This window comes from Mustela nigripes, chromosome 14 (genome assembly GCF_022355385.1).
Source record: "Mustela nigripes isolate SB6536 chromosome 14, MUSNIG.SB6536, whole genome shotgun sequence".
Lineage (NCBI taxonomy): Eukaryota > Metazoa > Chordata > Mammalia > Carnivora > Mustelidae > Mustela > Mustela nigripes.
Genome location: NC_081570.1, coordinates 93,093,452 through 93,120,898, shown reverse-complemented (window position 1 = coordinate 93,120,898; position 27,447 = coordinate 93,093,452). Strand labels below are relative to the sequence as shown.

Here is a 27,447-nt window from a genome sequence, read left to right as displayed (position 1 = left end):
CCGTTTCTGTGAAGCAGACCTTTTATGTTTCCAGAACTTTCCCAGTGTGTGAACTCACTGTGGCAGTCTTTCAGAGCACTTTATGGATTTTTTTCTCTACTGAGTCCTCTTCACAGCAGATCTTGAACTCCTGTGCAGGTGAGGACTCATCTGACCTTGCTTGCCTTCAGGTTGTGGAGTCAGAGTTGTTCTTCCAGAGGCTGAGAGAGCTTATCCTACCCTAGAGGCATTTTCTTATTCTAGCAGATTTTCCACCTCTATCACACTAACAAGGGAGTCAACCCTGGAAAAAATATGGGAAGATTTTTTTTTTAAACAAAGCCAAAAAAAAACTTTGCCTTCAACTCATACTATTTCAATTTAAGTTACTCACTCACTAGGTTAAGCCTCTGTTTTTATCCGTGGCTCACTGTATCATTCTGCATTTCTTTTCCCTCTGTAAATCACTGAAAGGGCAAGGAAGGGAAGAAGCCACAGATACATTAAATACACAGACATTTTCTTAAACTAAAAAGCCCCCAAATATCTCTGAAAGTTAGCTTAGTGTTTTGATTTGAATTGCTATTTTTGTAGCACTTCGTGGCAAGGAAACAGGAAATTAAGACAATCTGAACTGTTCAAATGGCTAGAAGAAACTGAGAAGTAGGTTCCGACTCACCAGGTTGCTTTAGGAAATGACCCCACCCACAGACTCTCAGAGCTCAGACTGCCCACTCAGGACAAAGAACTATCTTCTCTACCACAGGCCAAGTTGCTATGTTCTCAGCCAGCTCCCATGTTTTACTGAACCAGGGGGCTGTGTCGGGACAACATTATAAACCCATTTAACTGCTGAGGGAGTTTTGGGGAGGAAAATTCCCCTGAAAGTACAGGTGAGGCTGGATGTTGAGGACAAAGAAGGTCTCTATGGAGTGATGTCAGGCTACCCCCTGTTAGAGCACCCTTGCCTCAGATAGATGGTTTTCCCCTTCTCTTCCAACCTGAATCAAATTTCCAGGATCAGAGTAGCATCTTTGATTTAGGGCTGTGGTTCTCAAACTTTAACGTGCCTCAGCATCACTCAGAGGGCTTGTTAAAACAAAGGTTGCCGGACCCTAGGCCTAGAATTTCTGACCCACCACTCATCAGGTCTATGGTGGAGCCCCACAAACTGCATTTCTAAGAGGTTCCCAGATGTCGTTCATGCTCTTGGCCCTGGGACCAGGCTTTGAGATCCACTGAGTTAGGGTATTATGAGGACTGAAGTTACAATGCAAGTATGTTAGTTAGAAGTACCAAACTAAAAGGTTAGTAACTGGCACATAGTAGAGCATGAGATGAGTTTAAACGGATCCAAATTAGTAATAACTACCATTTATTAAGTGCTTTCTATGGGCCTGTCATTGTGTCCCACAGTTTACCTCTCATTTAATCCTCATAACATTGATGAGTTGATTATTCCAATTTTCAGGAAACCTAGGCTGAGGGAGGGTTGAAGCACCTCATGTAAGCATAAGTGATAGCAGAGAGATTTGAACCCAGATCTCTCTTAATCCATTCATGCTGTTGAAAAGCTTTAGGATAGTCCAGGAGACAAGGAAGATCAAAAGTCTTAGACCAGAGGTGCCTGGGTGGCTCAGTCATTAAGCATCTGCCTTCGGCTCAGGTCATGATCCCAGGATCCTGGGATCATGACCTGAGCCCACATGGGGCTTCCTGCTCAGTAGAGAGTTTGCTTCTCTCTCTGCCTCTCCGCCTACTTGTGTTCCCTCTCTGGCTCTCTCTCTCTCTCTCTCTGTCAAATAAATAATAAAATCTTTCAAGGAAAAAAAAAAGTCTTAGACCAATGAGATTCCCAAGACTTTCCTTGCTGTATCTGGGGGCCCCATGTCACCCAGAGACCTAATTGGATCAATCCCATGTATACGGAGGAGAAATGCTGAAGCTGGAGACAACAGTTTTGAATTCTTCCCTAGATATAATGAATTCCATATGATGTGGAAACTCCCAAATGATCTGGCTTACTCTTATTTCTGAGAATCTTGCAGGATGTACTTAAAGAGAGGGTCAACCTTGATAAAGAATGGAGAAGTGAGGGTTAGGGGCAGCCCAGAGGGACAGAGGAAGGGAAGAGTAATGATCAAACTGTTCAAACCCCAGAGTATCAATATCACTGGGAACCTAAAAGAAATACAGAGACCCAGACCCTATCCCACCTCTACAGGCCTGGGCATCTACATTTTAAAAAGTAATTTCTACACCCAGCATGGGGCTCAAACTTAGGACCCCAAGATCGAGAGTCACATGCTCTAACAACCGAGCCAGGCACCCCTCTACATTCCTTATTAGTTCTCCAGGAGATTCTGATATACATCAAAGTTTGAGAATTAATACCTAAGCAGTGTTTCTCAAATTTGAAAATGCATATGAATCACACGAGGATTTAATAAATCAGAGTGGGGCCTAGGATTGTTCATTTATAAAACGTTCTTTCAGAAGATTTTCTTAAAACTAATCTCAATACCCAAGGTAGGGCTTGAACTCACAACCCCTGAGGTCAAGAGTCACATGCTCTACTGACTGAGCCAGCCAGATGTTCCCTGAGACTATACATTTTGAGCAAGCTTCCTGGTGATGCTGATGAGTAGCAAAGTCTATGAGTGATGGTTTCAAGCATTTTTTTTTTTTAAAGACTTTCAACTCTGTCTTTAACAAAATCTTAGGGATGGCCTCCATAACACACCACTCACCTCCTGCCAGGGACCCCCAAGTCACTTCTCTTACCCCTGTGGGGCTCAGGGGAAACCTGGTTGAATACTGTTCTAATACTGGACATAGTTTCCAAAAATGCAGACCCAGGCCTGTGTACATTTTTCAGTGAAGACCAGGGCTGGCAGTCATGAGTCCTCTGGGAGTTTTTTAAAGTAATGTTTTATAATTTAGAAGTTTCCTTAGTTTGTTTTTAATCAGCTAGGTTGGCTTCCCAATAGTTGCTGGAAACAAAAACCTTTTAAAAATGAATGGGGCTTCTGCTTATTTCAGACCTGTGGTGGACAAGAAATGGAAAGCATGTGTCCTGCTGTCCTCTGAGAAGCAACGGATCAGGAGGGGAAATAGAACAGGCAGTGGAAAGAAACTCCACACCCAGTTCCTGCCAGTGGAAGGAAATGTTGGATGGGGAGCCAGTCCAAACTGGGAGGCTCTTCTGGGGAGTTTGCGGATAGGAAGGCTTCATTTTCACTCCTACCCTCTGAGGTCAGCTATGTCTGACTGGGCAAGTGGCTGTGTGTGTGTGTCCACCCTGTCTGTAGTTTGGAGTCGATAGTATTTCCTGGGGGTTTTCCCAAAGCCCCGAACCAAGCAGGTGCCTAGAAGGCATGGCAACGAGTCCTTGTGAAGCAGCCCGTGCTATTCACGGGTCAGCACTCACAGCTCTGTGGTCATCCCTGCAGCCATTCCAAGAGCAGCCTCCATGTGCAGCTAGTAGTCTCCTAGCTAAGATCAGTCCTGAGCACAGCCAAGCAGGTGGTAAGGGTTATCCTTTGTCCAACTTCCCTTTAGCACCCCGAGTTTCCTCCACTGGGCATATCCACCCTTGCAAACTGGAAGCAGATGTATTGGGCTTTTGTGGGCTGTTAGCAGATTCCCTCTAACACCTGGCTGCTACAGGCATGGTCAGACATGCAGTGTTGATGTCACTGGCATCACCTGGACCTTATTAAAGTGCAAAGTCTCAGATCCTCCCACACACACCAAATCAGAACCTGGTTTAACTAGGCCCCAGGGGATTTGTATGCAACATAAAGTTTGAGAAGGTCTGCTTGAAAGCTGTAGTTCTTGGGCTTGGCTCTGCTTTAGAATCACCTAAGGAGCTTTGAAAAATACCAATGCCCAGACTTATCCCAGACTAATTAAATCAGCTTTTGTGGGGATAAAGCCCAGGCATCAATTACTTTTAAGTTCTCGAGGTGACTCACTGTCCAGCAGGGCTGGGAACCAGTCTCAGAAGTGAAGGATGAAGCTGCTACCTCTACTGAACCCTATTTCCATTTTCCTGTGGGACCCTAGGAGGATGAAAAGATTTCTGAATGCAAAGGAATTTGTCTCAACTGGTGGAATCTGAGGGGAGGCATTCTAACAAGGCAGAAAAGGTTGTGGGAGGGGAAGCCAAGAACCTCTCACATCACAGAAAGAGTCAGCTTTGATCCCTACTTCATTATGACACCCAAAAGAGCAACAAAAAAAATTTTGTTTTATCCATGAGAAAAATGACTTACCCATTCCAAGTGTACTTCCGGAGCAGGTTACTGTAATGAATAACAACAAAAGCATTTAAAATATATTAACTAATATATTCAAGATAGTGAAGACATTAAAAAAAAAAGATAGTGAAGATATAACTTAAAGAATAATGGGCTAGGGGCACCTGGGTGGCTCAGTGGGTTAAAGCCTCTGCCTTTGGCTCAGGTCATGATCTCAGGGTCTTGAGATCCGGCCCCACATCTGGCTCTCTGCTCAGCAGGGAGCCTGCTTCCCCCTCTCTTTCTGCCTGCCTCTCTGCCTACTTGTGATCTCTGTCTGTCAAATAAATAAATAAAATTAAAAAAAAAAAAAAAGAAAGAATAATGGGCTAGTCAACCAAAGAATGAATAAGAACCAGCTTGAGTGATAGGAGGAGATAGCTACTAGCAGTAGGACCTTGGGCAAGTCACTTCACTTTTCTGTGTTTTAGTTTATCTGTAAAGTGATAAGAATTAGAACACCAACCTCATAAGGCTGTTACAGGGACCAATTGAGTTAGTATATGCAAAGCCCTTAAGATAGTGCTGGGCACATACGCTCAATAAATATTAGTCATTAGTATCATTTACATTATTGTCTTAATTATCAAAGGAAGGCACTGATCAATATCACTGATATTGAAAAAATGAAACCCAAAAAACAAAACCAAAAAGTTTCCCTCAGACTCCTGGTTTTACCACAGAGATGGAGCAAAAGTGCATTCCCTAACTTGAGTCTAGGCGCCCAATCCTTACTAAAGTAGAATGACTGCAGCCTTTAGATGGCATCCCACCAGAGGGTATCAGAGCTCTAGCCAACGAGGACTTCTGGTGGCTAACATACTGGCTGTAGGATCATAGACAAGCACAGAAACTCACTAACTCAGTAATTTTTAAAATTTAAAATATATTGGGTGATAGTTATGTGCTACGTGTTGAGAGTCCAGAGATGACCATTTGTTAGGGAATATAACACATTTTCAACTCACAGTCATACGGTGTGGTAGAGTTTCAGGTGATATAGGGGTCATAAAAGAGGGAGCAAGAAAACTAAATCAGCCTCTAGAAATTGGAGAAGACTTCACAGTGGCTGGTGGAGTTCCCTTGGTGGAGGTGAAATTCCAGAAGAGAAGAGTACTGTATCAGCTCAGAAGCATGATATGGCATGGAGTAAGTGTGTGGTAAGGGTAGGTGTGTGTAAATGATCATGACCTGAGCCAAAGGCAGACACTTAACCAGCTGAGCAACCCAGGCACTCTTATTTTTAATTTTTTAATGTAGCTCCTAGAGAATTTAAATCTTTTCATATATGGCTTGCATTAAATACTATTGCACAATGTAGGTGTAGGGAGACCAACTATGGACAAACTAGGAGGAGCCTTGAAAGTCATGCTCAAAGTACTGACTTTTATCTTACTGGGCAATGGAACACTTTGAGGACTTCAAAGCATTAAAGAAACACAGTTGGATCAGTGTCCAGGAATGACAACTCTGGTAATTGTATAGAGGCTGGCATCAGCTCAGGAAGACAAGTCTGGTGCCGTATTGTAGGGGAAAAGTGGTGAGGGCCTATCATACAGCAGTAGGTGTAAGAGAGAGAAGAGAAGTTGGATTTTAAAACCATCATGGGGGGGGGGGGGGGGCGCCGGGGTGGCTCAGTGGGTTAAAGCCTCTGCTTTCAGCTCAGGTCATGATCCCAGGGTCCTGGGATCAAGCCCCGAATCAGGCACTCTGCTCAGCAGGGAGCCTGCTTCCCCTCCTCTCTTTACCTGCCTCTCTGCCTACTTGTGATCTCTGTCTGACAAATAAATAAATAAAATCTTTAAAAACACACACACACACGCACACAAAAACAAACCATCATGAGGGGTGCCTGAGTGGCTCAGTGGGTCTAGTGGCTGACTTTGGCTCAGGTCATGACCTTGGGGTCCCAGGATTGAGCCCCACATCAGACTCCCTGCCCAACAGGGAGTCTACTTCTCCCTCTGCCCCTCCCCCTGCAAGTGTGCTCTCTTACTCTCAAATAAATTTTAAAAATCATTTTAAAAAATAAAAACCATCATGAGGGGTACTTGGCTGGCTTAGCTGGAAGAGCGTGCAACCTCTCTCTGAGTTTGGGGTTGTGAGTTCAAATCCCATTTTGGTACAGAGATTACTTGAAAAGTTAAAAAACAACAACAACAACAACAACAACAAACAAACCATCATGAAATGAACAGTCCAGGACTTGGAGACCACTGAGATAGGGAGGGTGAGGGAAAAGGAAACTGACTCCCATACCCGAAACAAGGATGCCTGGAGGAAGATTAGAAATTGCAGGAGAAGATCAGGAGTTCCCTTTGGCCCTGAGGAGTTGAAATGCCTGGGGCACCTCCAGGTAGAGGTATATAAATATGAATTTTAGGGTTAGAAGAAGAGAAGGGCTATAGGTAGAGATGTGGGAGTCTGGAAGCTCTGCTTTTTTCACTTATAAATCGAAGATAATATAATCTGTTGAACCTAACTCAGAGTTATTTTGAGCATTCAATGAGATACTGAATGTGAAAACACTTGATAAACTGTAAAACGTGATGCAGATATGATGAAGCACTGTTACTGAGTGGAAGTCTTTTTTTCCCTGAAGAGCTGATCCTCACCCCAAGAACCTATTCCTGTCCCTTCCCATAGGGCAGTACTCTGGGCCAGATTGTCCTGTGGACAAGATAATGAAAAAACAAGGAATCAGAGCATGACAGACAAGGGCAGCGAGAACACCGATGAGAGGAACTGGCCTGGTTCTGTCCAGGAGCCATTTGAGTCTTCTTGTCACCTATACCTAACTGGGAATTCTAGATTCTGGTTATCAGTAAAGGTTTCTGAGGGTATTTATTCCTCATCCTGTGATCACCTATAAAATTCTAGGGCCTTATCCTCTCTTTTCTTAAAAAAATTTTTTTAGAAATATGTGAAAAATATATGACTGTGCCCTTGGCAAAGTAGCAGAAGGTGCTGGAATACAGGGCAAGAAAATTGCTAGTGTTTCTCTGCTCGGTCTGGTGAGACAGAGCTGCTGACAGTCTTGTTTTGTGATCACAGACTGCATGCCCACTCGTATTTCCAAACCTAGCTTATGATTTACAAATTTATTTTCTCCCTGATCCTTCAACCTCTCCTCAGTCATAAGTCTGATCTTGTGCAAAGATTCAAATCTCTTAATTTCCAACATTTCAAGGTATCTTCCATTATCTCTGAGACTATGTTAAAACTCTATTCCCAAGTCTCAAAGCAGAAGAGCATTTAAAATCTGCTTTACTATTTAAACAGCAAGCATCTGGTCCTTTTTCTGAAAAAGAAGGGCACAGCGAAGAGAGGAGTGTCTCCAAATCATATGATAAGAAAGCACCACAATTCCAAAGAAGCTTGAGGTCCCCGTAGCCAGAATTAACCGCAGGAAGTAAACATTTCACAGCTTTTTGACTTTCCTACATAGCAAATAAGAGGGATTGCTCTGAGTCTTAATTCACAGATTGAGTTCAGCATTACTTTTAAACAAAGGGTTGTAACTTGCTCTACCTGAATATATCTTTTTGGGGCAGAAAGTAAGCTTCAGTCCTGTCTCAGCAATTGGGGAGACCATCACGGTATATACATCCCCACAGGGTATCTTGGTGACATCACAAAAACTGAGGCCAGCGCTTGGGGCGCAGGTGAAAATGCCTTTGGAACCGTAGAGGTCAGTGCTGTAATTTGCAGAGCCCCTGGGGGCTTGCCAGTGGATCCGAATGCCATTTGGGCCCAGCCTGTATAATTTCACTCCCAAAGGACAGCAGGCACCTGAAGGATAAAAACAAACCGACACAATTACTCCACCATCAGATAAACGTGCCTCTTATTACTCTGGGGAAACAATATAAGTAACCTAAATAATACATGATTAGAGCATTCTTTGAAGGGGTACTCAGGTTCTTTCCATGATTAGAAATCCATGTGTACTGGTGACATGGGCCATGATTTTTTTTTTTTTTTCTTTATTTATCTGACAGAGATCACAAGTAGGCAGAGAGGCAGGCAGAGAGAGAGGAGGAAGCAGGCTCCCTGCAGCGCAGAGAGCCCCACGTGGGGCTCGATCCCAGGACCCTGGGATCATGACCCGAGCCCCGAAGGCAGAGGATTAACCCACTGAGCCACCCAGGCGCCCCAGGGCCATGAATTTTTAATAGAGAACAATGGTGAGTCCAAACTCCCCACTGGGCAGATACAAATTGTATCTCAAACTCTGTGAGTCAAATGTACAGGATCTTTGTCAAGAGCTTTCATAATGCCCTGGTTCTATATGATTTTAATGGGATTGAATTTAAGTTAACTACATTCTGCTTTAATTGAAAAGACCTGCTTTGCTGACTGAGCAGCACAACGCCTGGGAGGCGGTCACTTACACAGCAGTGACCAGGCTTTGCCCATCCACACTGCATCCGTGCTAGTTTACAAGGTCCTTCTTTTTTTCTTTTCTAAATGCCTTGAGCAGGCCACACATTCTGTGTCAGGCAGTACTCAGTCAGGGTAACTCTGTAACTAAGATAAAAATGTTGTATAATGATTAAAAAATTCAGTTACAGATAATCAGATTTGTTAGATTTAGTCTTTCCTTTAAAAAAAAAAAAAAAAAAAAAAGTTTTTTACACATGAAATGTAAGCAGTGGGCCATATTCCCGGAACTGGATATCAGGGTTAGAAGTTAGGCAGCAAAAGCTAATGGACAACAATGGATCCAAAGAAAGTATGAAACAGCTTACAGGTATATAGCATGTTATAAATGCTTCCACGTTATAGTTATTTCTGTTTCCCTTACCGCCAAGGAAACAGAATCAGGGAAGATAAGGCAACACAGCTTATAAGAAGCCGTGTCTTTAGGCTCTTGGTTGAATCTTTCTACTGTCCTTGGGGTGGCAAATTTATATTTCAGCTCTCCCATCCCATACCCTGGGGGCAGATACAACTAACTGTACTCCTTTTCACTAAAAAGGTGTTTTGTTTCCTTTCCTTTTTCGTTTCCTTTCCTCTTTTTTTTTTTTTTTAAAGATTTTATTTATTTATTTGACAGACAGAGATCACAAGTAGGCAGAGAGGCAGGCAGAGAGAGAGAGATTGAGGGAAGCAGGCTTCCCGCGGAGCAGAGAGCACGATGCGGGGTTCGATCCCAGGACCCTGAGATCATGACCCGAGCCGAAGGCAGCGGCCCAAACCACTGAGCCACCCAGGCGCCCCTCCTCTTTTCTTTTCTTTTTCCTTTCCTTCCCCTTCCTTCCGTTTCCTTCCCATTCCCTCTCCCTCTCCCTCACCTTTCCCCAAACAGGGCTCCAAGCAGCCACTGCAGTGGACTAGAATCCTACAAGAGAATTTTATTTGCCAACCCGGTACCACTTCTACCTTCCTCTGCTATTCCCTAATGGTTTGGTCTTTGAAGACCAAAGAACAAGATCCAAAACTGTCAGTAGACAGTGTTCTTTCAGCCTGTTGAAATAAGAAACCAGAGAGGGGGTTGGCATGGTTTAGAAGAGAGAGGTAATAGCATAATATAATGGGAAGAAAGAATTCAAGCCAGAGTGTGTGTCCTTGATGCTTTCTGAAAACTCTGCCAGACTGAGTTACTCTGTGCTGTCTGTCCTCCCTTCGGGAAAAGGATACCTGCACCGTGTTACCAAGGGCATGAATTCACCAGCCACCAACAGGAGCCTCTGAAGCACAGGCTCTAAGTCAAGAGGAAAACTGTAAACATTTTAGAAAGTAATCTGAACAGATAATGCTAGCTAGATGGAGGGGCAGCATCTTTTTAGATGAGAAGGAGGGGCATGTGACTGGATTCACAATCACCACAGAGCTGGAGTTTAGAAGTCACTCACTGGAGGAATAACTTTGGTAGGTGCAGTCCGCCATCAGCCCCGTGGCACTAATCGCTTGTAACGCCACCGTGTAATTGACGCCACAGGAGATGCATCCTAGGAGGCACTGGGTTTGATGGGTGAGACACTTCGACTGTCCGGTGTGTGACTCTAGAACTGTCACATAGGTTTGGGCCCCGGTCCCAATAGTCCAGCTCACGTTGATGACTGACTGTGTGACCTGAGTTACTGTCAGACCAGCTGGACAGCATGGCACTTAGGTGGGGAAAAGGAGAAAGAATTGGGTATTTATTGTGGAAAATGACCAAGAATGGTATTTTGTCTGTATTTCATTCAATATCCTAAATTTCTCAAAACCTTGCATTGTTAATCAAAATCTCCTTTTGTTAAGCAAAATATCATTCCTCTGATATGCTTTTTAACATCAAGTGTACCTAGAAGGTGCTTTCCTCAAGAACATGGAGCGCTAACTAGCTGTAGGTAACGTGAGTTCCAATTTTTTCCAGAACAAGGAAAAATCCTTTGTTGTTGTACAACCTTAGCAATGTCAGTTGCAAATTTCAAAGCAATGACTTCATTCATCTCTTCTCTCAATACAACATTTCATAGCCTCTACAATTAAATGTATTTTGCTTTTTTCATGCATTTCATAGTGCATAATTGATATAAAAACTTGTAATATTTTTAGCCACCGAAGAAGAGCACAGCAATTCTCAATTCTTAGGGGCCCATGATTCAGGATCTAAGATATCTAGAATCTTCTTGAGTATTGGACATCATCTCTGTTCTGCTGCTTTTTACATTTCAGCTTTTACAGTCTAGAGTGCTATCCATTGTACATGAGAGAAAATAATGTCCAAAGACTTTAAGTAATTTGCTGAATTTGCCTCACACCCTGTGCTATGAAGCAGGAACAGCATTCTCTTATCAAGTCCTGACTATGTATCAGGCCTCGTGCTAAGTGCTTGCAGCATTAACATTCACACCCCGCTGCCCCTCCAAAGGAATTCATGATCCCCCTCTTACCAATTAGAAAACTGAAACTCAGAAAAGTATTATATACAGAAAGACTTGAAAGGGCTGAGCCAAAGAAATAAAAAATAAACCAGCCTATTTGGCCACTTGCTCGTTGTTTTGGAAGATGATGTCACAGAGGAATAGAAATTCAAATCCATGTTTTGCAAAGCCCATCTATTCCTCCTTGGATGTTAGCGTGGGACTATATTAGAGTCTTCCGATGCTATTTTTACAGAAACCGTGTCCCAGGATTGCAAGGTTTATTTTCTAAGACTCAGGCTGTTTATGAGTTTAATGTGTTTCTATCACATGCAGGGTAGATCAGATGAGAATGTTCACAACTCAGAACCATATCTAAGGATCACACCGAAGTCAGCGTTCAGGCTGGTGGTTGCTGCCTACCTGTTTCAAGGGGCACACTGTAGCTGGGCAGGCTCCGCCCGGCCTGGGTTTCGGCTACCGCAGTGATGGAGAACACCGAGCCACAGGGCAAGCCCGCCATGGCGCAGGACTGCCCCGTGCTGCTGCACCAGAACAACCCCGTCTCTCCCTGGGCGGTCACTGTGTACGTGGCATCGTTGTTAGTGGATCGCCAGTGCACGTTAATTGTGGAGAATGCATCCTTTGAAACATTTTTTATCTCAGGACTGCAAGGAGCTAAGAGAGTTTAGATTATTCACTGAAACAGTGTGAGTCAAAAATAGCAGGTGTGCCATTTGGTCTAAAACTGATCTTTCCCCCAAGTGAGATCATCAGTACTTTCAACCAGACCAAACACGTAGGCCAGATTCATAGAGGCTTTGTAGGGAAGCATAGTCTTAGGTTCCTATAGTGTTGGGTTCACTGGAAAATATTTCTTAAAAATATTTTCTTTATTTATTTTTGAGAGAGAGAGCGTGTGCGAGCACACGAGTTGTGGGGTGGGGCAGAGGAAGAAGCAGGGAGCCCAGTGGACTTAATCCTGGTCCCAGGAACCTAGGATCATGACCTAAGTGGAAGATAGATGTTTAACCGACTGAGCCACCCAAGTGCCCAAGAGGCATTTTGAACTCTGTAAGCAAAAACTATTAAGACAAACATTTGGGGTCTTGGGGCACCTGGGGGCTCAGTCGGTTAAGCATCCAGCTCTTTTTTTAGAAGCATTTATTTATTTATTTATTTGAGAGAGAGCACAAGCGGGGTGGGGGGCGAAGGAGAAAGGGAGAGGGAGAGGGAGAAGCAGACCCCTGGACAAGTGGGGTTCCTGATCCCAGGACCCTGAGATCACAACCTGAGCTGAAGGCAGATCCTTAACTTACTGAGCCACCCAGGTGCCCGGCATCCAACTCTTGATTTCGGCTCAGGTCATGATCTCAGGATTCTGAGATTCAGCCCCACCTCAAGCTCCGAGCTAGGTGTGGAGCCTACTTAAGACTCTCTCTCTCCCTTTCCTTCTGCTCCTCCTCACTGCAATTCTCTCTCTTTCTCTCACTCTCTCTCTCAAAAGAGAGAGTGAGAGAAAGAAAGACAAATATTTGTGGGCTTAACCTTCATGGTGTGAATACAGGTAAGCCCCCCAAAAGTCAGAGGAACCGAATGGCTGAAGTCATCACTGGGGAAACCTTTCACTCTTCCCATGACCTCCTTTTTTGTGTTCTTTTTCTTCCCACTTCCACTGTTCTACCTTCTCTTCAGCCTTTCTATATTCAGACAGGACCTCTACTGGTCCTCACAGAGTTGTTTTACGGTTCTTACTGAATGCCCATCCTGAGGGGCATAGCTGGGGTGAACTGTTCCAAGGTCAGTGAAGGAAGTCATAGCTGCACCATACCTGTGGTTATCAATCGGGAAGTACAGGACATATTGCTGCCCCGGGCTTCACTGAAGGAGTACACTGTGACGTTGTACTTGGTGTCACACTCTAGAGCTGAGAGGGTGCAAGCAGGAGCAGTGTCATTGCACTCAACCACAGTGAACCCGTCTACAGCTTTGGTTTCGTAAAGTTCGGCACCACGGACAGGAGACCAGACGATCTCTACTCTGTCACTGGACACCAACACAGGGTTGATGTCAGTAGGACAACAGGGGGCTGAAAGCAGGAGCAGAGAGAGCATGGAGGTCAGTAAAGGAGCGATAATGTCAAAGGGACCTGACCTCCCTATGCCCAGAGGCTTTGGCACCGCTCTCCTAAACTGCTGCAAAAATCTCCATGGGGCGCCTGGGGGCTCAGTCAGTTACACTTCTGACTTTTGATTTCAGCTCAGGTCATGACCTAGCTGGCACTAGGGTCCTGGCTGCGTGTGGAGCCTGCTTAAGATTCTCTCTCTCCCTCTCCCTCCTCTGTCCCTCCCCTCCCTCTCTCAAAAAAAAAAAAAAAAAAAGAGAGAGAGAGAGAGAGAGAGAATCTCCTACAGGTCTGTCCAACTCTAACACCCACTACAGAGAGGATCATTCCCCTATGCATGTGATGTCCAAGGTCATTGCAAGCTGCATCCAGTCCACATGAACTATGCCTCCCCAACACCTGCCGCACCAGTCTTCTCCCTTTTCTTTCTTTTTTTAAAAAATGATTTTATTTATTTGAGTTTTATTGTCTCCTCTGTCATACAATCCAAACTAATCTCCATTTATAGATTATAATTGAAATTAAAGACCTTAAAATTTTAAAAAAAGGTTTTATTTATTTAAGAGAGAGAGAGACAGCATGAGCAGGGAGGAGGGGTAGAAGGAGAGGGAGAAGCAGATTCTCCGCTGAGTGGGGAGCAAGATGTTAGTCTCAATCCTAGGACCCCGGGATCATGGCCTGAGCCACCCAGGCACCCTCACACCAGTCTTCTCAATTCCCCACCCCACATATGCTCTCATTTCCCTATGCCTCAAAGACTGCTAACTCTATACTTGGAGTGCTGTTTCCCTCTTCTGCATGAGAAAAATCATAGCTAGTCTAAAGACTGATCCTATCAGTCTTCTGACACTAACCAGATGAAACCGAGGGCTGAAGGAGGGGGGAGCAGCATTGTATTAGCAGATCTTAGAAGAGACCCTACATTATGTCATGGACAGATTCTGACAGATGTCTAACTTAGCTTGGATTTTCTCCGGGATGACCTTGCCACACCTACATTCCATCCACCCTTCAATATCCAGGTTAAGGTCACTCCTTTTGGAAGACCCTCCTATGCTCTTGGGACTTGATTGGTAGCCCTTTACTACTCCATATTCCAAAAGTACCAATTATTTGATTCCTTCATCTTGGTAAAATTTATTGTAACCCTGCTAATAGTGTTATTTACATAATGATATTATAGTGTTCTTATTTGTCAGCATGGTTAATTGATTTCAAGTCACTCACTCCATTCATTCTTCAAAAATCAAACCTCTCTTTAGGCTAATCATACTATGATAAGCATTAAGGATCAAGAGGTAAATAAAGCAAGAAGATCCAAGCCTAGTAGAGGAGAATAACAGTAATAAGGATGCTAACGAAAATACTGTGCATTGTGCTTCAGCATATATGAAGACCTTTTCATATTCATGCTCTCACTGCGTGTCCCATTTTGCAGTGGAGGATACTAAGAAGCTAACAAGGTATATGTCATTATCTTCATCTTGCAAGTGAGTCAGTGGTCAAGTTAGACCTTAAACATAGGAGCCGTGCTGCAGAGCCTTCCACACCATGCCTTTGCAATTGCGTCCCTGGTTTTGGGTCTTGGGGAAAGAATGAACTCTTGAGACGGGAGGGCTGCTTCCCCTTCAGCACCCTGTGCAGAGTGCTGAACACTGAGTAGATCTTGGTGGAGGTTTTAATTTTTCAAAGCAAGTGGGAATGACTATTTTCTTTGTTCTCTTTTTACTCCTAAGTCTTTCATTCCAGTCAAGCTTGAGTCCAGGAAGCCAAAATTTCCTGATCTGGAAAGAATGTGAAAGGAGAGATTCTCTTTCTATTTTGGCCCTCGAATGCCTCCCGGGTGGTCTATGTAGGTCAATTAGTGCAACAGTTGATCTATGCAGCTGCTGACTTTAGTGACCTCAGCACTCCCTTTACAAGCATCAAGGGTAACTTACCTGTGGTGTAATTGAACACATCGCCCAGAGGACTCTGCCCTGCCTTGTTATAGGCAAAAACACTGATAAAGTAAGTGAAGCCACATTCAGATAAGAAATTGCACTGGGTGAGGGAGGTGTTGCAGTGAACTTCCAAGCCATCATCGCTCTTCACAAAGACCACGTAGTAATCGCCCAGATCTACATTGGACCAAGCCACAGACAGATGGCCTGGAGGATCTTCTCGAATGGTCACTCTTCCGGGGGCACAAGCAACTAGGAAATGGTACATAATGAACAGCTATGAGAGTCCTGCAGGAAATTTTCTTTGCATCTTTGCAACTGTCTGGAATACAAGGAATAAATCAAATAGCATGAGCACAGCAACGAGACGTTCTCACGTGTTATAAAACTTATCTCACACAGTACATGCTAGACCATGTCAGAAGCAGACACGGATCCTCTTGGTTAATACTTTCCCCATTTGCGTGTGAAGGCAATGCCAGGATCAGCACAGTGTGAAGGAAGGAATTCAAATGAAGCTTATTCTTTCGAGTTCTATGCTTTTAAAATCTTGGCCATCTCTAGTGGCAATCTTCCTAAAATATACTTCACAATTCGGAAACCCAGGAAACACATAGCACTTTCTAAATATAGTTCTTCTATTGATCAGTGTGGGCCGTTCCCACGATCCTGACTGACTGTTTTTAACCCAAGGCGCGGTGGTGTCTCCCCACCATCAATGTGCAGGATTCCTTCCATGGTGCTTTACCCCAGCTATGCATTAGAATTAACTTAGGAGATTTACAAACTAGTCATACCCAGACTCCATTCCCAGCAGCTCCAATTTCACTGGTCTTGGGTGGATTTTTTTTTTTTTTCAAACTCCCCAGGTTCTCTTATTGTGCATCCAAGATTGGGGAACACTACATGGTTCTTTCCCTCATGAAATGACTGACTTGATCTGCTGTGCTTTTGAAAATGTATTCTTAGGGGTGCCTGGGATGGTTCAGTTGTTAAGTTGTTAGGCCAGTTGTCTTCTCAGGGTCCTGGAATCGAGCACCGCATCAGGGTCTCTGCTCAGCGGGAAGCCTGCTTCTTTCTCTCCCACTCCCCCCTGCTTGTGTTCTCTCTCTCTCACTGTGTGTCTCTCTCTGTCAAATAAATAAAAACCTTTAAAAAAATAAAAAAAAATAAAAGAAAGCGTATTCTTTTTTTTTTTTTTTAAAGATTTTATTTATTTATTCGACAGAGAGAGATCACAAGTAGGCAGAGAGGCAGGCAGAGAGAGAGGAGGAAGCAGGCTCCCCGCTGAGCAGAGAGCCCGATGTGGGGCTCGATCCCAGGACTCTGAGATCATGACCTGAGCCGAAGGCAGTGGCTTAACCCACTGAGCCACCCAGGCGCCCCAAGAAAGCGTATTCTTATCTCTTCCTTCATCCTCAGCTCTCCAGACCCCATCCATAACAATTTCTAATGTGCCGTCCAGAGTAAATTAGAGCTGTCAAAAGAGAAGTCAAGTCACCAGGTATGCTATCCATGACTATAATTTAACAGAACCATAAGAAACTGGATCTGAGGACCTGGCTGTACTTTTTCCCTGCGAAATTCAGTGCATCAGCTTGGGGATGGCTCTTTTCCTCTCTGTTCAGAAGCCTTTTACACTCAGAGTGATACAGCTCTGACTGTTGGGTAAAGTGAACATTACTGTGATTATCTACATTTTCTTTGGCTTAGAGGACTAACATTCCATAATCCTGGGCTTGAATCCTAGCTCTAGCACTTATTACTGGTATGCCTTTGGAAAAATAGTTCATTTTTCAGACCTAAAATTGTTCTGCCTGAAAAAGGAGCTAATAGAGCCCACCTCATCGAGATGTCATGAAAATTAAATAATATAATTTATTGATAGTGCCTGGTATATAGTAGGTCTTCACTAAATGCTAGTTCCCATCACCAAAACATACAGATGTTTCTAAATTGAGGAGTAAACCTCCACATAGGTAAATCTTTATTCTCTGGTAAGATGAAAATGGGAAACACAAACTAAGAATTATAGACCACCCATCTTTATCTTAAAAAAATAGCTCCCTGCCCCTCCCCCCCCCAAATAGGTCCCACAAGGTCTAGGTCTGTGAAGCATAGGGTAGGAAGAGGCTGTTATCCATACCACACAGTTAGAGCTGTGGATCACTCCAACTGGATCTTAGAATTTGTATGAGTTTACGAAGGATAAAGGAAATTAATTAGTGATAGACTAGAATAGGAGCCAGGACTCCTACCAATTTTCAAAGAAGTGCTGTTTCCAATGCCTACTATCTGGTGTCCCTATCACATTATTAAAACTCATTAGAATGTCCAATTCAATGCTTTCATTTAGACCAGGCTTTCATGTTCACTGCTTCCAGAGTGTTCTGGAACATCATCAGGTGATTCTTTGTTTCCCTTCTGGCAGTCGCCCTGGGTCGCCAGCCCCACAGTGATCTCACTGTTGTTTACGTACCAGTTTTAAGGGCCTCCGCAGAAGTTGATTTGCTAGAACCAGCATCATTACTCGCTAAAACTGAAATGAGGTACTCAGTGCCACACTGGAGTGAGGAGATGGTACAAGCACTGAGACTTGTATGACAGATCAGCTCCGAAGAGTCACTCAAAGCCATCACGGTGTAGTTGAAAGCTCCTTCCATTGGGGTCCATGAAACAGAGGCTCTCAGAGCCCCACTATCAAAAGAGACTTGAATGTTGGCAGGAGCCCGAGGACCTAGATTTTTGAGAAATAATTACGATTGTGCAGTAGCCCCAAGAACCCAAATAAGATTTGGCCTAACAGCATTGCAGAGCTCAGAGGATGAGGCACCATGACAGTAGGAGAACTGCTAATGTTTAGAGCATGACATTAGGATTTAGAGTAACACATCTGCATTGACTGTGCAAACTCATGACTAGTTATGTGACCTTAGCCATGGTATTTAGTCTATTATTTAATTTTTTTATCATCTGTAAAATGGATCTAATAAGATCAGACCCTAGCACAAATAGGTGGTAAAGAAGCATATTTTGAATGAATGATTCATTCATTCGGCACAACAAGTGACTGGATAATTAAATGAAATTATAAATGTGAAGGCCAAAAAGGCCATGTAGGCATGTTATTATTAAGTGGTAGGTCCAATATTCTATTATTGGTTGATGTGGGTGAACGAATTGGGCTTCAACAACATCCCTTCTTTACTTGTCATTATTTATTTATTTTTTAAAGATTTATTTAGTTCTTTCAGAGAGAGAGAGAGAAAGAGCACAAGTGCAGGGAGGGGCAAAGGGAGATCCCGGCTGAGAACGGAGCCTGATGCAAGTTCTCTCCCATGACCCTGAGATCACGACCTGAACAGAAATCAAGAGTTGGCCAGTTAACTGATTATAGATTAGTCTCTACACCCAATTTGCGGTTTGAATTTATAATCTCAAGATCAAAAGTAATATGCTCTACCGACTGAGCCAACCCCTCCCTTTTTTACTTTTGACACCTGCTAAGACTTTTTCTGTAAGAGCTTTTAGATTATAACTGTTTCTAGAAGACAAGTCTTTTGTTCCATTCTAAATCAAAGGGAAGGAAGGAACGTATCAAGTGTGATGGTCATACATTAAGGCAGTCATTTTAGTGTCTCCCAAAATACTTCCCTCTACATTCTCAGAAATATGCCTTCTCTTTTTTCAGGGTTAGCCTCTTGAAAAAACTTGAGGAGTATCGTCTTTGGCTGGGAGGAGAGAAATTGGTCTCAGTTGTCCAGAATCCATGCTATAATGAGGACCACCTGGCAGGCATCATAGACCTCCTTGCATGCATATGCAGCACCTTCTGGACCCAGGGAAGGCCCCGTTGGAGGAAACAGACTCAACTCTTGCTCTGCAAGGCAGGCACCTGCCATGTTCCGCCTATAGGCCATCTTCACAGGACCCTTGCCCTGTTTCATAGTTAACTTAGCTGAAGTCACAGATCTGCTCTGAGATAATTCTAGGCCTGAACATAGTAAGGGTTGCCTACAGTATTTCAGGACAACCAGCCCTTCCCTTGTAGGGCATGAGAGAGGCAGGAAAAACGAGTAGAGTACTGGGGAGCTGTCAGGGGCTGACCTGAGTCCCCTCAAAACTCCTATGTTGAAGTCCTAACCCCTAGGGCCTCCAACTGTCATCTTATTTGAAAACGGGGTCATAGCAGATGCAATCAGTGAAGATGAGGTCAGGAGGATGGGCCCCGTCCAATATAACTGGTGTTCTTACAAAGACGGTTACTTTCGTGCTCATTTCAGCATCACACACACCAGAACTGGCATGTTATGGCTTAGCATGATCCCCGCACAAGGATGACAGGAGAAATCATGAAGGGCTTCCTAAAAAAATAAAATAATAAAAAGAGGAAGTCTGGGCACAGACGTACACTTCCAGGGAGACTGCCATTGACTGTGAAGGGTGAGGTTTTGAGGAATATATCTGAAACTCTGATTCGCAGCCCAGCATTAAGTACCGTAACAACAGGAACTTTGTTTAGTTTGGTGCTGGGTCTCTAGAACAATGCCCACTCAAAGTTACAACACACTCACCAAGTGTGTACTGAATAAATGAATTCCTGTTTGTCCCAATTCTTTTTGTGTATGCTGTCTGTCTGAACCTAGGAAGGGTATGGGAGACTGGTAAACCTATCCACAGGCCATCTCTTGCTGTGGGAGACCAACTGTGCACGCTTGAAAGTAAGCTAGCTCTCAGGGAGGGAGAAGTCACACTCTGTGTATTCTGAGCGGCATGTCTTTATACACGCAGTCAGCATTTAAACTACCAAGGAGGAACAGTCAAGGCACTATAAATAAACTCATAATAAACTTAAATATCTGCTGCCAGCTGCTCTGTACTTATCATTTAACACCACTACTGATGGCTACAATGCAGAGCCCCTCTCATTCACCAAGAGGGGGATTGCTGGGGGCTGAGCTAGAAGTCCTTACTTGTTCTCTGATTGCAGGTGGAGTCATCCCCAGGGGTACCATTAGCATTCCATGCGTAGGCCTTTATGGTATAGAGAGTCCCAGCTTCTAAACTGCTGAATGTCAAGAAGGTGTTTGTGGTATTCTCTTTCCATATTCTCCCCAAACCATTCGCTCGCATGATGGACACAGAGAATGCAATTGCCATATATACAGCTTCCCACTGCACAAGGATAGAGTCTGGACTTGGAGAGCTTACTTCTAGAATGGGTGCAGCCAGCACTACAAAGACAAAAACACATGCATTTGCAGTGGAGGATAATTCAAATTTAGGAATAAGTAATTTGAAGTTGGTCTTCCATATTATGAAATAATTATTTGCTTTGAAGGATTTACAGCACAGTTCCATTCAATAATGGCTATCTACATGTGTATTAATCATAAATGACTTGGCAGAGGAATGGGGAACAGAGAAACTCTAGTATTAGGCATTAGTTTCAACTGGAGTTTTGTAAGAAATTATAGAAAACATCCTTGTAATTACAGAATAACTCAATGGAGGAAATGATGATTTGAAATATTATAATGTGCACACAACCTTTTAGAAATATGCCTAGGTACAACTTTATCAACTCAGTTTAAGTCACGCTGATGACAAACTCTAAGTGTTTTTATTTTAAGTAAGACAAAATGTAGCAAAACCCCTTTTATGTGTTCTTTATTTAGCACAGTCTTTACAGATAACCAAGATTAAAAACAGAAATCCCTTTTTCAGAGATTTAAAAGCAGGGATGTTCTTAAAGATGCCCAGAAATGGGTTTTCTTTTCCAAAGCATCTGGAATTTAAATACCACCTCCCCCACAGATATCTGAATTGCCAAAAACACCATCTGGTGGCTTTTACCTGTGGGCCCCAAATCGTAGGCACTCACGTGACACTAAATTATACCATGTACTTGAAGCTTCCATATAAGTGATTAGGTCATGAGAGCTTAACAGGGAAGAAGCATCCAGCTACCTGTCTTTGCCTGCTTCGGAGGTGATGGTTGGCTTCTCCCAGTGGCACTGATGGATCTGATGGTGATTTGGTACAAGGTTGCAGCCTTCAGGCCTGTCACAGTGCCTGGGGAATTGGCCACCATGGTTTCAATGACAGTGTCTCCATCTTCAGCTGTGAGGAGGTAACTGGTGGCCCCCGGCACTGTGGCCCATTCCACAGTGATACTGTTGCTGATTTTTGAATAGGCCTGATCGATAGTGGGTATTTCAGGAGCTGTAAAAGATTTTGAAGATTTTATGTATTTATGTATTTATTTATTTTAGAGAAAGGGGGAGAGAGAGCCTGCATGAGTGGAGGAGGGTGGGAAGTAGAGGGAATGAGAGAATCTCAAGCAGACTCCACACTCAGCTGAGTCCTACCCAGGGCTCCATCTCACAACCCCGAGATTGTGACCTGAGTGGAAATCAAGAGTCAGACGCCTAACCAAATGAGCCACCCAGGCTCCTGTTGGAAGAGATTTTGAAGTTGTACATTAGCTAGGATACCTATGAAGATGACTTCTTTCATCATTTTACTTCTCAGACGAAGTCATTTTCATGTCATCCTTTAGACATAAACTTTGCCCTCATTTTCTTTTTTTTTTTTTTTTAAGAAAAGATTTTATTTTAGGGGCGCTTAGGTGGCACAGTCAGTTAAGTGACCAACTCTTGGTTCTGGCTCAGGTCATGATCTCAGGGTCCTGGGATTGAGCCCCACATCAGGCTCCGTGCTCAGCCAGGAGTTTGCTTGAGATTCTCTCTCTCTTTCCCTCTGCACCTCCCTCTGCTTGCACTCTCTCTATCTCTCCCTCTAAATGAGTAAATAAATAAATCATTTTTTAAAAAAGATAGGTTTTTAAATTTTTATTTATTTTTAGATTTTATTTTTAAATAATCTCTACACCCAATGTGGGGCTCGAACTCACAACCCTGAGATCAAGAGGCCCATGCTCTACCAACTGAGTCAACCAGACACCCCCTGCCCTTCAGGATCAAGACAAAACAGAGAAAAAGAAAGGCAGAGCTATTCTCCAGAAGAGAGACAGAAATCTCAAACCTGTCATTCAGGAACAGGATTTCAAACAAATTTTTCCCAGTTGCCTCTAGGATATTTTGTACTTTTTGAACTTCTAGAAGAGTTAAATCAGAGTCGGGCTAAAAGAGTGGGGCTCCTGGCTGGCTCAGTCGGTGGAGCACATGACCCTTGATCTTGGGGTTGTGAGTTTGAGTCCCGTATTGGGCACAGAGACTATTAAAAAAAAAAAAAAAAAAAAAAAAAAAAAAAAAAAGAGGGGGGCATGATTGTGGGAAAGAACTCCAAGAGAAAGGAGAGAGTCACCCAGGGGCTTTATTCTAGAGGCTTCTATTTCTGGTTTGGCACTCTGTGAATTCCTGGGCCTGCTCTGCCACCACTGGTCTTCCCTCCCTTCCCCTCACCTATGCTCCACTGCCTTGGCCTGATGGTGAGGGTCCCACCTCTGCTGGGGCTCTGTCTCCATCTCATGTACTTGCACATTTCCCACAGGGTTTTTAAACTAAATAGAAGAGGAAGAGTTGAGTTGCTTTTGGATAGCTCGATTATACTTCCATGATATCAAAATAGAATCATTTTTAGATTCTTCCATATAAAATAAAAATAAACTTTATTCTCTCCTTCTCCATCAAAACATCTGTTCTGGCTTAAGAATGAGATACCGTGGTCCCCCCTCATCAGGGCCAGGCCATGGTCTGTCTGAGGGATACGAATGTTTATGTTAGGAGTGTATAGAAGGCATTCCTACACTTTGGGGAAGGGGTAGGAGATACAGGCATGGTGACAAGATGTACTAAATTGCAAAAGTCCACAGACACAGAACATGCCCCGTGTATAGGAGGTCCAAGTGGAAAGAAAGGTCGTATAAAAAATCGCTGGTTTTAAGTTTGGAACTGGCACTTAGCCTTTTCTCTTTAATGATGCTGCATCTGCTGGGTAAAACCCCTACATACCAAATTCCAAACTAAACTATAGGGCAAAGAGGAGAAAAAGTAAATACAGACCACATGTGTGATTTACCAGTATCAACTCCCTCTCCCCAGCAGACCCTACCAGCCGAATCCCTATGGGCATGACACAGACAACCTTCTCTTTTTGCACCAATAGCCCAGAGAGTTGGCTTTGGCAGCAACTCAGAAATAACCAGGCTGCAAGATCGAACAAAGTCTCCACTGTGCACTGGCCAGACATTTCTTGAACATCACCCAGGACTCCTTTGCCATCAAAAGAGAACTATGAAAGTTATATATGCTGGGGAAAAGTAGCAGACCTGCGCATCTTAGGCATTTGCCAACAGAAGGTGACTCTGCAGAAAGCATCCATGTTCCCTCTCCCCCACTACAGGATAGAAAGCCCCAGCAAGGGCTGCCTGGGTGGCACAGTCAGTTAAGCATCGGATTCTTGGTTTTAGCTCAGGTCATGATCTCAGGGTCAGGGGATCCAACCGTGTGTCTAGTTCCGTGCTGAGTCTGCTTAAAATGATCTCTCCCTTTTCCCCTCCCTGCCGCGCGTGCGCTCTCTCTCTTCAAAGTAAACAAATAAATATTTAAAAATATATTAAAAAATTTTTAAAAGTCCCAGCAAGGGCCCCCACTTCTATCTCTCCCACACATTCATCCCTTTTCTGCTCCCACTTACTTGTCCTGTGTTATCGGCCTTTTTTCCTCTAACTAACTTGGTGAGATCTCTCAACTCCTTTTTCCTTTGTCCCCGTGGTTTATCTTATCTTCTGTGTTAGTTAGTGCTTCACGCTGGAATGGACTAACTTCCTGAAAAAATGACAACCAAACAAGCCATAGAAAGACAAGGCCTGACAGTGGATTCACAGAGGGTTTGAGAGGCCTCTGAAAGGATAGCACGACACAGATTATCTCCTCACGGGCCCACCAAGGGGCCTGAAGATGCCACAAAACTTGCCCGTTTGAAGTGAGCTGGGAGAGGCACCTTTGCTCAAGAGCCGTAACGCAGGAAGCCAGTGTCAGCAGGATGAAACACAGGTGGAAGCGGCCCAGAATTTGGATCCAGGAACTCTGGCTTGGAGCCCTGGCTCTATCATTTACTTCTCTCTCTCTCTCTCTCTTTTAATTTAACAGAGAGACACAGTGAAAGAGGTAACACAAACAGGGGCAGAGGGAGAGGGAGAAGCAACCTTCCCATAGAGCAGGGAGCCCCATGCGGGGCTTGATCCCAGGACCCTAGGATCACAACCTGAGCCAAAGGCAGACGCTTAAGGACTGAGCCACCCAGGCGCCCCTCTGCCATTTACTTTTGCACGGGTGCATGTACAAGTCATTTAACCTCTAGCCTCTGTTTTCTCCCTTGACCATGCAGAATATTAATACTATCTACATCTTAGGATTTACTTTGAAATGCAAAATATTAAAAAAAAGTGAAATATTTACATTTTAGGATTATTGTAATGATTAAGTAAAAGTGTGTGCAAGGGCACTTCAAAAGGTGGGGAGGGTTAGTACATGTGTGTGTGTGTGTGTACCAAGACAAGTAAGTTTTGGGTTTGGAAGAGCAGACCACATGGTATAGGACAAGTGCCAGGGAAGGTGAAAATCTGGGGAGTGTCTGGGGTAAGCACAGGAGAGACAGATTGCCTGTGGTTCTAGGCAGGATCTGAGCAGTAGCAGCAGTGAGAGGTCAAGACCTCTGTACTATGTTTCCATTAAAGAGATGAGAAGCCCGAGCGGGATGGGTAAGGCTCTGGAAGTTAGAAGCAATTCTTCCGTCTTTCTGAGTTCTGTGTTTGGCCCACTTACTGCTTTGATGAAAGAGGTAACTTTATTCTCCAGATTTGCAAGCAATCACTCTGATCAGTGAAGAGTGAAACCCTTTGCTTCTCAGCATCTGTACATTCTACCAACTCAAGGAGGTCTAAATTAGCTTGGTAGCCCTTTCGGCCAGACAAAGATACAGAGCCTACTCCAGAGCCCAAAGAGGACCATAATGCACGTATCCAGAAGGAAACCTCCTTTACAATGTCAATAAAATACATTCCATTTATTGGAAAGCCAGGTTGAATCAATTAACAGCATCATCTCAGCCTTCCCCATTCTTTCTCTCAAATGGTGTGGAGAGTGTGAGCTCTGAGAGCTCAGTGTGTCCCTTGTGTCCTGGGACATTCTAAGAGGCAGAGAACTAGATTTTGTCCCCCTAAAGGCCACTTCCTTAAAAAGTTACTTTGTATCCAGCCAACCAGTCCTTTTCATTGCTTCAAGGCCTTCCTAAAGGCTTCTCTAGTATGAGGTAAGTAAATAAAAATAAAGCATGAGATGATTTTGAGAACTTACTACACATGCATAGATGTTAGGGGTCAGTCATACATAACTATGCCAAATTTTAATATTTTAATATTTTATTTATTTATTTATTTTAATGTGCCTGATTTTGGGGGGCATCTGACCTTGGGGTTGTGAGTTCAAGGTTCACATTAGGTGTAGAGATTACTTTAAAATTAAAAAAATTTTTTTTAGGCAGAGAAGCAGGCAGAGAGAGAGGGGAAAGCAGGCTCCCTCCCAAGCAGAGAGCCTAATGTGGGCCTCAATCCCAGGATCCTGAAATCATGACCTGAGCTGAAGGCAGAGGCTTAACCCCCTAAGCCACCCAGATGCCCAAAGTAAATGGGATTTTATTTTTTAAGATTTTATGTATTTATTTGACACAGAGAGAGGGATCACAAGTAGGCAGAGAGAGGCAGGCAGAGAGAGAGGGGGAAGCAGGCTCTCCGCTGAGCAAAGAGCCCAATGTAGGGCTTGATCCCAGGACCCCAAGATTATGACTGAGCTAAAGGCAGAGGCTTAATCCACTGAGCCACCAGGTGTCCCTAAAAAGTTTTTCTCTTAAAAAAAAAAAAAAACACCCAAATTTTAAGCTGCCTTATTTGTATTTCCTTTCCTATAATACAGACAAAATAATAATTGTTCTCATTTTAGTTGAATTGCCATGAGACATTTTTGATTATATAATCAATATTACATGGGACCTCCAGATAATCAAAATCTCATTGAATATACATTTCTTTTCAGGGGACTTAGATTTCTAGAATGGAGGAGCTAGGCAAGTTTTCTAGAGATACTTTCTTTGCCTCCAGTCTTTTATTCAGGAAAAGAGATACAATCTTTTTAAAAGAAAGCCTTTTTTTTCTAGCTCTGAGTTATCATTTTCTGTGTTTGAAGGATGCACTATTAGAAGTGTAAAATCCTTTCTTTTTACAGTAAAGAGTCTTGAACTTTTCCTCAAAAAATTTCTAATTTTCTCCTCTAATTTATCAGAAGACAAATAGAAAAAATTATATAAATTAGATTCTATACTATTTATGCTTAAAACTATTTCTTGGACTAGATTGATAATCATCATAGTATTTTACTGGTGGCTACACGTATTTGAGAAAATCCATGACTATATGACCTTCCATCCATCTCAGTACTCAGTAGGAATATCTTATGAGAACTTGTAGGTTTGATTCATGTATTTGTCTTACCAGCTAGACTCACAGTGTGGGTGCTCAGAAGATGTTGAGTATTTTTGCTGGTATAGCTTTTCTATTTCAGGGTAGTTCAAGAATTAACAATGGAAATTAACATAAAATACGGGGAGAGAAATGCGTTTCAAAAAATCTTACCTGTTTTTGCTGAAGCAACCTGAAAAGGAAAGTTTATAAAAATTAGAACCATGAAAAAAAATACCATTTGGGGAAACATAAAACATAGATCAGAGCAGTAATAAATTTATCACAACATTTTAATACATAATGTGAGCAATATTTGAATCCATAGAGTATTTATTTGCACAAATAATTTCCTGAACTCAAATCTACCACAAGGGAATCCTAAATAGAATTTAGAGGCTGGAGGCAGATCACATTACTATTTCATTTTTCTCCCTGGATCTGCCTATTGAACTGAGTCAGTAGCTGCTGACAGATTTTACAGAAATCTTTGTTCTTAAAATATAAGGATAATCTTGCTTTCTTTCTTTAGTAAACCGCATTAAATTTCAAACATGCAAACATGTAAAATCTTCCTATGGTCCAAAGGTATTTTGTTTTCTATCTCCCACTTGCAGTCTCTCAAGAAAAAGAAAAAGGTAATAAATGTCTTTTTTTTTTTTTTCCCGTAAATAATTGCAGGTAGGTCGAAATGTGAACTCACCATTTTAAGACAGATAAGACTGAATCCAATCAAAGACCAACATTTCTTGGGTCCACCAGCCAT

At 43.1% G+C, this 27,447-nt stretch overlaps 1 protein-coding gene across 1 annotated transcript; it reads right to left on the bottom strand.

The window, feature by feature from the left end:
- Positions 1–414: 414 nt before the first annotated feature.
- On the bottom strand, positions 415–27,447 carry FNDC7 (fibronectin type III domain containing 7). The gene is made up of 12 exons (XM_059377397.1): positions 27,385–27,447; positions 26,856–26,874; positions 21,173–21,427; positions 20,176–20,436; positions 17,682–17,939; positions 15,200–15,454; positions 12,966–13,223; positions 11,558–11,812; positions 10,139–10,393; positions 7,812–8,072; positions 4,257–4,286; positions 415–446 (listed from the first exon to the last, which is right to left on the bottom strand). Exons 1-12 carry the CDS (start codon positions 27,445–27,447, stop codon positions 415–417), a joined length of 2,202 nt encoding a protein of 733 aa, XP_059233380.1.

Excerpts from the sequence above, each read along its gene's own strand:
- FNDC7 (XM_059377397.1), bottom strand. The coding sequence starts at position 27,447 with ATGGCTGGTGGACCCAAGAAATGTTGGTCTTTGATTGGATTCAGTCTT. Across the intron at positions 15,455-17,681 it reads TGCGGAGGCCCTTAAAACTG|TTGCTTGTGCCCCCGGAAGA; the intron begins GTACGTAAACAA and ends ACCATTTCCTAG. Across the intron at positions 8,073-10,138 it reads CTACCAAAGTTATTCCTCCA|GTGCCTGCTGTCCTTTGGGA; the intron begins GTGAGTGACTTC and ends TTTATCCTTCAG.